Below are 14013 nucleotides of genomic sequence, written 5' to 3' on the forward strand. Positions count from 1 at the left end.
CTAGGTTCTTTATTATGTTTCATTGGTCTGTTTGTCTACTCATTTATGAATATCACTGTCTTGATTATTATAACTTTATAGGAAGTTCTGATGTTAGGTAGTGTCAGTAGTCATATTCATTCTTTTTTTAAATATCAAGTTGGGTATTCTGGATCTTTTGCCTTTCCGTATAAACCTTAGAGTCAGTTTTTTCATAACCAAAAAATAATTTGCTGGGATTTTGATATGGAGTCTCCTTATGTTGCCCAGTCTAGTTCTGAACTCCTTCAAACTTGGCCTACTGAGTAGCTGCAATTATAGTTGCATGCCATCAGGCCTTGCCATTGTTGAAATTTTGAAGGGGATTGCGTTGTATCTGCAGATAGATTTAGGAATAATGGACATCTTTAAGTTATTGAGTCTTTCTGTTTATGAACATGTACTATCTCATTCATTTAGCTCTTCCTTTATATATATGAGATATAAGGATAACATAACATATAAAGATCCTAACATTGACTTTCTTCACAGAATTAGAAAAAACTACTTTAAATTTCATATGGAACCAAAAAAGAGTCTGTATAGCCAAGAAAATCCTAAGCAAAAAGAACACAACTGGAGACATCATGCTACCTCACTTCAAATTATACTACAAGGCTACAGTAACAAAAACAGCATGATACTGGTACCAAAACACATATATAGACCAATGGAACAGAACAGAGGCCTCAGAAATAACACCATATATTTACAATCATCTGATCTTTGACAAACCTGACACAAACAAGCAATGGTGAAAAGATTCCTTATTTAATAAACAGTGTTGGGAAAACTAGCTAGCCATATGCAGAAAACTGAAACTGGACCCCTTCCTTACACCTTATACAAAAATTAACTCAAGATGGATCAAAGACTTAAATGTAAGACCTAGGACCATAAAAATCCTAGTAGAAAACCTGGGCAATACCATTCAGGACATAGGTATGGGCAAAGACTTCACGTCTAAAACACCAAAACTAATGGCAACAAAATCCAAAATTGACAAATGGAATCTAATTAAATTAAAGAGCTTCTGCACAGCAAAATAAACTATCATCAGAGCGAATAGGCAGCCTACAGAATGGGAGAAAATATTTGCAATCTATCCATCTGACAAAGGGCTAATATCCAGAATCTACAAAGAACTTACACAAATTTACAAGAAAAAAAACCAAATAACCCCATCAAAAAGTGGGCAAAGGATATGAACAGACACTTCTCAAAAGAAGACATTTATGCAGCCAACAGACATAAAAAATGCTCATCATCACTGGTCATTAGAGAAATGCAAATCAAAACCACAATGAGATACCATTTCATGACAGTTAGAATGGCGATCATTAAAAAGTCAGGAAACAACATGCTCATGAGGATGTGGAGAAATATGGACACTTTTACACTGTTGGTGGGAGTGTAAATTAGTTCAACCATTGTGGAAGACAATGTGGTGATTCCTCAAGGGTCTAGAACTAGAAATACCATTTGACTCAGTAATCCCATTACTGGGTATATACCCAAAGTATTATAAATCATTCTACTATAAAGACACATGCACATGTATGTTTATTGTGGCAGTATTCACAATAGCAAAGACCTGGAAACAACCCAAATGCCCATCAATGTTAGACTAGATAAAGAAGATGTGGCACATGTACCCCATAGAATACTATGCAGCCATAAAAAAGGATGAGTTCATGTCCTTTGAAGGGGCATAGATGAAGCTGGAAACCATCATTCTCAGCAAATAACACAAGAGCATGAAACCAAACACCACATGTTCTCACTCATAAGTGGGAGTCGAGCAGTGAGAACACATGGACATAGGGAGGGGAACATCACACACCGGGGCCTGTCAGGGGGTGGGCGACTAGGGGAGGGATAAAATTAGCAGAAATATCTAATGTAGGTGACAGGTTGATGGGTGCAGCAAACCACCATGCCATGTGCATACCTATGTAACAAAACTGTACGTTCTGCACATGTACCCCAGAACTTAAAGTATAATAAAAAAGAGGCAAGAAGTTTTAACAGACACCTCACCAAAAATATATACAGGTGACAAATAAACATATGAAAAGTTGCTCCACATAATATGTCATCAGGAACACACAAATGAAAACAGCAATGAGATACCGCTACAAAACAATTAAAGTGGCTATAATAAAAAAGACTGACAGCAACAACTGTTGGTAAGAATATGGAACAATATCCTTGTAGCAATAGACATACAGGAATATGGTCAGTTGGTCTTCAACACAAAAATAATAATCTAGACACAGACCTTATAATTTTCACAAAAATTAACTTAAAATGTATCATGGACCTAAATATAAAATGCAAACTATAGAACTCCTAGAGGATAACATAGGAGAAAATCTAGATGAACTGGGGTATAATAATAACCATCTAGATACAAATCCAAAATCACAATCCATGAAGGAAAAAAAAATCGATAAGCCATACTTCATTAAAAATTAAAAATATACACATTGGTGGTGGGAATACAAAATGGTACAACCTCATTGGAAGAAGCTTTGGCAGCTTGTTACATGACTAAACATACTCTTACCACATAATCCTACAATTATATACTTTGGTACTTACACAAAAGTGTTGAAAACTTATATCCACACAAAAATCTGTACAGAGGTTTTTGTAGCAGCCTTATCCATACTTGCCTAGACTTGGAAGCAAACAAGATGTCCTTCAGTAGGTGAATGGATAGGTAATCTGTGGTAAACCGTAGATAATGGAATATTATTCAGCACTAAAATATGAGCTATGGTGGCATACAAAGACATGAGAAAACCTTAAATGCGTATTACTAAGGGAAATAAGTCAGTCTGAAAAAGCTACATATTATGTAACTTCATTTATATGATATGTTAGAAAAGGCAAAACTATAAAGACAGTAAAATGATCAGTGTTTGTAAGAGGATGGAGGAAGGATGAGATTAACTGGCATATCACATAAAAGTTCCAAGGAAGTAAAACTATGCTGTATAGTTCTACAATGTCAGATACAATTCAAATTCCTGTACATGATATGTATACATTTGGCAAAACCGACAGAATGGGCAACGCTATTATGGACTGAATTGAATTGTATTAGTTGCAAAGTTCAATTTTGAAGCCCTATTATACTGTATTTAGAGACAGTTTATTTAATAAGGTAATTAAAGTTAAATGAGGTATTAAGAGTGAGGCTTAAATATGATAGGATTGATGTCTTTATAATAAGAGGAGGAGGCACCATATTTATCTGTTTGTTTCTCTCTCTCTTTCTCCATGCAGTCACAGAGAAAAAGTCATGTGAGGACACAATGAGAAGGTGCTATCTGTAAGCTGAGAAGAGAAACATCACTAGAAACCATCCCTGCTGGCACTGGATCTTGACTTTCAGCTTTCAGAACTTTGAGAAAATAAGTGTATGTCGCTTAAACCAGTTCATCTCTAGTTATTTCGTTATGTCAGCCTGATCAGAATTAGAAAAGCACTAACAGTAAACTATAAGGTAAACTGTAGGCTTTGGGTAATGATGTGTCAATAGATTTATCAGTTGTAACAAATGTACCACTGTGGTATGGGACATTGATAGTGCAAGAGGTTGTGCATGTGTGGGCTGTGTAGGGGCAAATCATATATGGGAATTCTCTTTCCATTCTACTGAATTTTTCTAAGAACTTAAAACTGATCTATAAATAAAATATATTTAAAAAATTAATTTTGATCATATTAACAGAATAAAGAAAAAAATCACATAGCCATGTCAATTTATGCAGAAAAATCATTTGACAAAATTCAACTTTTATTTATAATAAAACTTCTCAGCACCCTACAAATAGAAAAAAAACTTCTTTCATCTTAAAAAGAACCTATACAAAACAAGTGGACAAGCAAGCAAACATAAAGCTAGAATTACAGAAGGCACAGAAATCCAGTCTCACCTCTTCTATCCAACATAGTAGTGGAAGTTCTTGCCTTGCCAGTGCAATTAGGCAAACTAAAAAAAAAAAAAAAATTTAACACAGAATGGAAGGAAATAAGCTATCTCTATTCAGAGACAACATGATTATCTACATATAAATATCAAGGAATGTGCTCTAGAGCTCATAGGACTATCAGAAAAATTTTAGCAAGTTTGGCAGATCCAAAATCAACCACATAAAGTCAATCATATTTCCATATAGAGTAGTGAAAACTAGAAAGTGCATTAAAAATTATGTAATCCCATTTATAATAGCACCCCACAAATAAAATATTTAGGTAGAAATCTAACAAAATATTTGCATGATCTGTATATTGAAGATTTAAAAATGCTGGTAAAATATATTTTAAAAACTCTAAAGAGGCATATCAGGTTCATTAAATAATACAATAAATCAATATACTTAAGGCTTTATTTCTTTCCAAATTGAGGTATAGACTAAACACAATTTCACTGAAAATTCTAGCATACATTTTATAAGTTAGACGAATTCTTTTAAAAATTTATATAGAAAGGCAAAGTATTAAAAAAGCATAATAATAATTAAAAAATAAATTTAGATGGCTCATACTATCCTATTTTAATGCTTATGATAAAGCTACAATAATAAATACAGTGCGGCATTAGTGAAATAATAAACTCATTGATAAATAGAACCAAGTGGAGTTCAGAATTGGACATAAACAAATATGGCCAATTAATTACTGACAAAGGCACAAAAGCAATTCAGTAAGTTGAGTATCTTCTTTTTCAATAGATAATATTAGAAGAATTAATTATGTGCAATAAAATACCTCAACTGAAATTTCACTCCTGGGTTTCATAGAAGTGTTCTCAGATATAACAACTAATGCAAAATACATAAAAGAAATAAAATAAATTTACATTCATTGACAATAATAATGTTCCCTCTCAGGAAAACATAATTTAAAAAATGAGAAGACAAGCCTTAGACTAGAAAAAAAATTGCTAAGCATATATCTAATAAAGCAATTGTATTCAGATTATATTGATAACATGATAAGAAAATAATCCAGTTTTTAAATAAGTAACAGATTTTAAAAGATATTTCATCAAAGAAGATACATAGATGGCATAAAAGCACATAAAATGATTAATATTGCTAATCATTAGAACATGCAAAGAAACCATTTTAAGTTATCCCTATGCACATTAAAATGATTAAAACTTAAACATAAAATTAACAATACTAAGTGTTGGTAAGGTTTAGGAGCAATTCAAACTTTTGTATATTTCTGATCGAAATGCAAAAGAACACAGCTACTTTGCAAAAGTAATTTAGATATTTCTTATAAATAAAGTTAAATATGTATTTACTTTATGACACAGCAATTCCATATCCAGGTATTAGCATAGAAAAATAAAAATGTATTTGTACACAAACCTGCATATGAATATTTATAACAGCTTGGCTATAAATTCCAAAAACTAGAAACTACTGTCTTTCAAAGGGTGAATAAATAAAAAACTGGTACATTTATATAGAGGAATATTACTCAGCAGTAAAGAGGGATGGATTATTGGTACATGCAATAACATAAATGGATCTCAGAAGAATTATGCTGAGTAAAACAAGCCAATCTCAAAATGATATTTATTAATCACTTTAATTTATATGACTTCAGGGAAAACACAAAACTAAAGTGATAGAAAACAAACTGGTCAGTGGTAGCCTGGAAATAAATATAGGGGACGGGTTTTAATACAAAGGAGCAGCATAAAGACAATTTTTGGGATAATGAAACTGTTTTCTGTCTTGATTGTGGTGAGGGTTGCATGAATCTATAAATGTGATAAAAATGCATAGGACTCAGCACACAAAAAGGTCAATTTCCGTCTATGCAAAAGTTGTAAATAGTAATAATACATACTGGATTTAGAGACTTGTTCAAGTGTTCACTCTTCTAAATGGAATGGAATGTTTTTCAGCCCAAATCTAGAAGATTCTAATGTATATTACAACCTTCTCTGGCACAGAGGAACTCTATGGTTTGGCCAAGATAACCGAATGAAATTTAATGCTAGAATTTATGGCTTCTTAGTTCTAGAATTTATGGATCCTTATTTATAGCACAAAGAATCTTCAATATGTTATACTGCCTGTCATAACATTTGAGAAGAATGATTTCATTATAATCAGGCCAATCCTTGATCAGTGCTCAGAATTTCCTGAAAAACGATTGCATAAATATCCAACACTCAGATAACTCAAAGCTTAAGTGCAGTAATATCTCAAAGTCTTTTCCATAAATTTCTATAGAAGTTTTAAAAGATGCCATGGGATTAGGTGACATCAGCAGCGTGGCAGACCAAGAGATTACCAGCCTTCTTTCCTCACACAAAGAACACAGATCAGAATACCTCTCTAAAAAATCTAATGACTATTTGAGAAGCTACAGCGATCAAACCACTGCAAAATCAAGAAGAGATTCCTGTGAAAGAAAGGGGAAAATGAAAGGCATTTGAAGTGCAAGACCATGTGTTTCCCGCCACAGCATAGTGTGAAACAATGAGAAGGTAATGTCCTACATGAGGACTCTTCCTTCAGTATAGAAATGCATCTGATGTTAAGGATTAACTGGTGGCTTATCCAAGGGAATAATTTCTGCTTTTCCTTACTCAAAGCACTTGAAGGACTAGTGCCAGAGTTTGGAGCTACTGAAAGCAGAGGTGACTATGCAGCACATTTTGAGCTTAAGTTATACAGATAGACAACAGGTGGAATAAGATATGGGAAAACTTTGGAAATCCTAGAACCTTCAGCTGCGCTGATTGTTGAGGGGCTTCCACAAATAAAGACAGTACACAGAAACTGTGAGAGGTGGTTGCTTTCCAGCTGCCCAAATAATCGTTAAAATTTACAAAGCATACAAGGAAACAAGAAAATATGGCTTAATCTAAGGGGAAAAATAAAATTCCAGAAGCTGACATTAAATAAATGCAGATCTATGAGATACCTGAGAAATAATTTCAAATGTGTCAAATATGTTAAATAAGCTAAAAACAAAGACAGATAACTAAATGAAATCAGTAGAGCTATGCATAAAAGTAAAAATATCAACAAGGATAAAATGCAAAAATCATCAAAGATTCTGGGGCTGAAAAATATAAACATTTAAATATAAGAAAATTACTGAAAGAGTTCAATACAGAATTGGCAAGACAAAAAAAAAAGAATAAGTGAACTTGAAGACAGGTCATTTGAAATCATTGAGTCAAAGGAGCAAAAATTAAAAAAGAAAAAGAAGGAAAGCAAAGAGCCTAGGGGAATTATGGGAGACTATCAAGCATACCAATATACACATTGTGGATTCCCAAAAGAGAAACAGATAAATAGAAGGACAGCATATTTGAAGAAATTACAGTTAAAAACTTCACAATCTACAGAATTAGACATGGAAATTCAAAAATCACAAATAACTTAAACTGGAAAAAAATCCAAAGAGAACTACAAGACAAGTTACAATCAAACTATAAAGTCAAAGACAAAGAGAGAAGCTTCAAAGAAGCAAGGAAAAAGTTATTTGTCATGTACAGCAGAGCTTCCCCTTCATGGTAAAGCACCTTTTATAATAGAAACACTCAACAAAGTAGGAATGGAAGAAAGCCATCTTAACATAATAAAGGCCATTTATAAAAAGCCCACAGCTAATATCACACTTCATAGTGAAATACTAAACGCTTTTGTTTTAAGAGCAGGAACAAACCAAGGATGCTAACTATTGCTTCTTCTATATAACATAATATAGGAGACCCTAGACACAATAAATATGAAAAAAAAAAGGGAGGAAAGGCATCCAAATAGAAAGGAAGAGGTAAATATATTTTTTTCTATTTGTAGATGAATTGATTGTATATGTAGAAAAGTCTAAAGATTCAACACCAACAACAATGTAAAAATTGTTATAACTAATAAATGCATTCAGGAAAATTGCAGGATACAAAATGAACACTCAAAAATCAGTTACGTTTCTATATACAATGAACAATCTGAAAAGGAAGCAAAAGCAATTTATTTATAATAGCATCAAAAAGAATACAATTATTAAAAATAAACCTAACTGAAGAAGTGAACGACTTGTACTATGAAAATAAGGAGCATTTCTGAAACAAATTTTAAAAGATGAAAACAAATTTTAAGAAAACCTCCATAGATTGGCAGTCTTAATACTCACATTTATCACTGCACAAAGTGATCTACAGATTCAGTGCGATCCCTATCAAAATTCCAAAAGGATTTCTTGCAGAAATAGAAAAATTCATTCTAAATTGTGTATGGAATATCAATTAATCCCAAATAGCCAAAGCATTTTTTAAAGAACAAAGTTTCAAACACTCACACTTTCTGATTCTAATACTTTATACAAGATGCAATAATGAAAAAAAAGTGAGGTGCTGTCACAAATACAAACAAACTGACAAATGGGGTGCAATAGAGAGCACAGAAACAAACCCTTGTATATATGGTCAAATGCTCTTTGACAAGGAGGCCAAGATAACTTACAGGTAAGAGAACATTCTCTTCAACAAATATTGTTAAAACTATACATTCTTATGCAAAAATTATAGTTAAGACTTTATTATACATCTTGAACATAGACTAACTAAACTAAAAAAAAGAAAAGCTTTAAAGACCTAAGTAAAAGGTTTAAGGCTCTAAAATTTTTAGAAGAAAAAATAGGGGGGAAGCTTCACGATATTGAATTTGACAATTATTTATTGCAAAACAACACCTACAGGTCAATATGACAGGCAACAAAAGCAAAAGGAGTCAAGTTAGGACTACATCAAATTTAACTTTTTTCATCAAAGGATACAATAAACAGTGAAAAGGCAATCTATTAATTGGGAGATAGTATTTGCAAATCATATACCAAATTAGAAATTAGTTTGCAGAATAGATAATAATCTCTTGCCACTCAACAATAAAACATAAATAACACAATTTAAAAATGATCTGAGGACTTGTAAAAATATTTCTCAAAAAATTATATACAACTAGTCAACACATATATGAAAATATGCTCAACATCACTAATAACCAGATAAATGCAAATAAAAACCACAATGGTTTATTACTACATACCCATTAAGATTTCTACCACAAAAAAATAGAAACAGAAAAAAAACAGAAAGCATTGATATCTGAACCCTTGTTCATTACTAAGGGAAGGATAAAACTGTGCAATCACTATGGAAAACAGTATGGAGATTCCTCAAAAAATGTTTTAAAAACTACAATTAGATCAGCACTACCATTTTTGGGTATATTTCCAAAATAATTGAAAACAATCTTTTGAAGATGTATTTGCACATTTATGTCCACGGCAACACTAATGACAATGATTTTTTAAGGGAAATTTTAGTCCTAGGCCCATCTGTGCACTTCCTTATAAATTCCAATTTTAGTAAATAACCCTGTTAAGTCAGTTTAGCAACTCCCTCACCCTTATTGATAACTAAACACCTTCAATATATGATCAGGTTCCTCACCCTCTAACATTCTTCAGGAGATGTCTGATTACCCTGGCTTGTTATCAGCAAAAATCCTGTTATGTAAGTTTAGCTAGAATTCCAATTATTCCTGATGTTTTCTCTTAGTAATTTTTTATCCATTGACCCCAACCTTGCTTCTTGGCTCTAAATTCCCACTTGCCCATGTTGTATTAGGTGTTGAGCCTAACTGCTTTCTCCCACTGCAAAATCCCATTGCAGTGGTATCTATTTATTGTGATGATCTTGAATAGAGTCTGCCTTACCATGTTTTAACAAGTATAATTGAATTTTTTTTTTATTCTGAGTGTTCACGTGTGAAACCTTTGTCATTAGTCCTGACTGACTGATTGGAGATTCATTGGTGAGTCAGACTATTGCTCTGAATAAATGTCCATTGGACATGGTAATTACAGATTTTTTAATCTTAAGAATTCTAATGTACTCCTGAAGCTGGTTTAGAGTTCCAGGTTTCTTTGAATGGTACTTTCTGGGCTAGCAGTTCTTCTTCTTGGGTCTTTTTCTTGAGTCAGAATTATTCCCTGACTCCTTGGGCTGGAGATGTCTTCTTTCTAGTCGTCTTTGAGACTTCTATTTTCTCCCTACTGGACCATGCTGCTCCTATGTGAACTTCTCTGTCACATGAAACCTCTCTTTTTGAACCCCTGTTGACTAAATTATCCACCATTTCTGTCTACCTTCTTCTTGTTGGCATAATTTTGTACTCCAGTTTTCAAGAATACTTGGAAATGTCTTATTTCAAACCCCTTCCTCCTACATATCTCTGTGCACCAGTGCCAAACTGTTTTTTTTTTTTTTTTTTTTTTTTTTTTTTTTGCTTTCTAGATCCTGCTCAGTTACTTGAACTTCAGTACCACGCTTTCAAGGCGCTCAAGATCCCATAAAAGCAACTACCTGAGACCAAAAAGAAAATAAGAAGCTGTTTGAAAACAAAACTATGTTTTGTCCACTCAGAGGAGTTTTGGATGAGTATGAGAAGTATGAGTTTTAAATGAGTATGAAAGTATGAGATACTTTCCTACCTTTGGATTATATTGTCAAATTAATTTATAAAATCCATTTAAGGAGTTCTATTTAGATTGGCTAGAAAACAAATGAGCATCAAAGGAATTCTATTTAGATTTGCTTGGAAATAAATGAGCACTTACATACATTAAGTATTCCTAAAACTCTCGAAAGTACAAAAGCCCAAGTGCTTTTTAAGTTTATGTGATCTGAATAATTTTTGGTAAATAAAGCTAGTTTTTAAATTGTCAGTAAATAAAGGCAAAAAAAAGTCTTCAGAATTATTAGCATTAAGTATACTGTAGACACATTTTTATTCTATCTGGATTTACTAGTCAAAGTATCTCTACTACTTTAAGATGAATAAAGTATGAGTTTAGCCAAAGGACAAATGTGCAAGTGAAACTGCCCTGTCCTTTAGTATATGATTATTAAACACAGCAGCAAAAATTACAAAAAAAAAAAACCTATGTATAATTTTTTTTTTTTTTTTTTTTTTTTTTTTTTTTTTTTAGAATTCTTGCTTTCATGATTACTGCCTAACATGCACAGGCTATAAAAACTTGTAAACAGGAAAATTATTTGCGATGATGGCTAGCTTTGCTAAATGGCTCATGATATTTTCATGAGTAATTCAACATAATAAGTGAATTAAAACGTGTAAATGGGATAAAAATTTATAAATAAACTTTTCAAAAACAATTTTTCCTTTCAAAATATATATCCAATTAAAAATAGTTTTCAAGTCTGTGTCTGGGTAACACGGCGGCTGCGGCAGCGACAGCTAGGCTGTGGTGGCGTGGAATCGTGGGGGCCGCGGCGCTGACGAGGGGGGCTGGGCGACCCTCAGTTCTGTTGCTGCCGGTGAGGCGGGAGAGCGCCGGGGCCGACACGCGCCCCACTGTCAGACCGCGGAATGATGTGGCCCACAAGCAGCTCTCAGCTTTTGGAGAGTATGTGGCTGAAATCTTGCCCAAGTATGTCCAACAAGTTCAGGTGTCCTGCTTCAATGAGTTAGAGGTCTGTATCCATCCTGATGGCATCATCCCAGTGCTGACTTTCCTCAGGGATCACACCAATGCACAGTTCAAATCCCTGGTTGACTTGACAGCAGTGGATGTCCCAACTCGGCAGAACCGTTTTGAGATTGTCTACAACTTGTTGTCTCTGCGCTTCAACTCACGGATCCGTGTGAAGACCTACACAGATGAGCTGACGCCCATTGAGTCCGCTATGTCTGTGTTCAAGGCAGCCAACTGGTATGAAAGGGAGATCTGGGACATGTTTGGAGTCTTCTTTGCTAACCACCCTGATCTAAGAAGGATCCTGACGGATTATGGCTTCGAGGGACATCCTTTCCGGAAAGACTTTCCTCTATCTGGCTACGTTGAGGTACGCTATGACGATGAGGTGAAGCGGGTGGTGGCAGAGCCGGTGGAGTTGGCCCAAGAGTTCCGCAAATTTGACCTGAACAGCCCCTGGGAGGCTTTCCCAGTCTATCGCCAACCCCCGGAGAGTCTCAAGCTTGAAGCCGGAGATAAGAAGCCTGAAGCCAAGTAGCTCCAGGGAAGGCATGTGGATCCTAGACAGCGCCTTATCTAAGATTGAGTGTCGGTGTAAATAAATTCCTACTTAGACTCAAAAAAAAAAAAAAAATAGTTTTCAAAATCTTTTTGGTAACTAACAACCTTAAAGGTATTGTAAATTAATTAAAGTAATAGGTATTTATTACATGTCTGGTTCATTTCTAAGAAAAATAAAATACTAAAATATTAATTGTTGAACATACATTTAAGTTTATCTCCTTTTTCTTTCTTAAAATTTACAGAAAAAGCTAAATATATTTTGGTCTGTTAATAAACATCAAAAATTATACTATATGTTTCTAAAAATTATAAAATAGTATTCATCTATACAATGTTGGTATTTGACAGTTCACAGATGCTTAGTTTATAGTTTTCATTAGAAATTACACTTGCTAAGTATTAAAACTTCTAAGTAATATATAAATTTGAACTACTATAAATTACAAGTGAAACAACTCTCATGAAAAGTATACAAGGAAAATAAGAGGTGGCTTTGGTAAGGAATGTTTCAAATATGATATCTTTTCTGTTAAGGAAAAAAGAAATAATTAAATCTGTAAAATTAATAAAATGATAATTCTAATAAAGTAGAATGACTGATTGTTCCAAAGTAAGAAAGACAAAATGTAGGAGGCAAAAAAGCTGATGAATATGTTTTAAATGCTATAAATGGCTTACGTGAAGGCAATCTTTAAAAATAAATCTTGAACAATGAGATCACTTGGACTCGGGAAGGGGAACATCACACACCGGGGCCTATCATGGGGAGGGGGGGGAGGGGGGAGGGATTGCATTGGGAGTTATACCTTATGTAAATGACGAGTTGATGGGTGCTGACGAGTTGATGGGTGCAGCACAGCAACATGGCACAAGTATACATATGTAACAAACCTGCACGTTATGCACATGTACCCTAGAACTTAAAGTATAATAATAATAATAAAATAAATAGATAAATAAAAAAAAATAAATCTTGTGTGTTCAAAGCTCATTGAGATTGGGTAGATTCATTTATAAATGTCATTTAAAAACTAGCTTTAGTATTAATAGTACACTGATGAAAAATGAGAATTTATCCTTCTCTCTTAAAATTATGTTAAAATATTTGATTCCACAAAGTAATCAAATTTCCTTGTTAATTTCATTATTGTAATGACCTTTAACTATAAACATTTTAAGCTTTCAAGTTATTTATTTATTTATTTATTTATTTATTTATTTATTTATTTATTTTGAGATCTGTCGTCCAGGCTGGAGTGCAGTGGCGCAATCTTGGCTCACTGCAGGCTCCGCCTCCCAGGTTCACGACACTCTCCTGCCTCCTGCCTCACCCTCCTGAGTAGCTGGGACTACAGGCACCCGCCACCACGCCCAGCTAATTTTTTTGTTTGTATTTTTAGTAGAGATGGGATTTCACCGTGTTAGCCAGGATGGTCTCGATTTCCCGTCCTCGTGATCCGCCCTCCTGGGCCTCCCAAAGTGCTGGGATTACAGGCGTGAGCCACCGCGCCCGACCACATTTCAAGCTTTTTATTGACAGTTATTGTGTTATATTGATTCTTCTCTGAAAGTATTTTCAGTCGGCTATGTCCAAAATTACTTCTTATTCAGGAAGATTTATTATAAAGACTCTGACAAGTACTCTGGAATATATATTTCTGATAAATTTAAGATCATAATATTGAACTGAAAAAAATTTCAGGACTCTAACGAAGAAACTGACATTCACGAAACTGGTAACCAAGATAAAGTAGAACAAGAATTAATTACATAAGACTGAATAAACTGATGAGGATATTTTTAGATGATATTTTTGTTAGAAGCATTTCTAGTTTTTAATGGTTTTCTTTCTAATTTTAGGAAACCTTTTTTGTTGTTTTA

The 14013-nt window shown here is 33.7% G+C and overlaps 1 protein-coding gene across 1 annotated transcript in view; it reads left to right on the forward strand.

The window, feature by feature from the left end:
* Positions 1 to 12185, forward strand: part of LOC126945830 (NADH dehydrogenase [ubiquinone] iron-sulfur protein 3, mitochondrial-like) — a 32891-nt gene extending 20706 nt beyond the window's left edge. Inside the window, exon 3 of the mRNA XM_050775868.1 lies at positions 11285 to 12185. Within this exon, the coding sequence (XP_050631825.1) occupies positions 11285 to 12106 (822 nt within the window). The 3' untranslated portion in view covers positions 12107 to 12185. The remainder of the gene's footprint in view (positions 1 to 11284) is intronic.
* The last annotated feature ends 1828 nt before the right edge of the window (positions 12186 to 14013 follow it).

Source organism: Macaca thibetana, chromosome X (assembly GCF_024542745.1).
Source record: "Macaca thibetana thibetana isolate TM-01 chromosome X, ASM2454274v1, whole genome shotgun sequence".
In the NCBI taxonomy this organism is placed as follows: Eukaryota; Metazoa; Chordata; class Mammalia; order Primates; family Cercopithecidae; genus Macaca; species Macaca thibetana.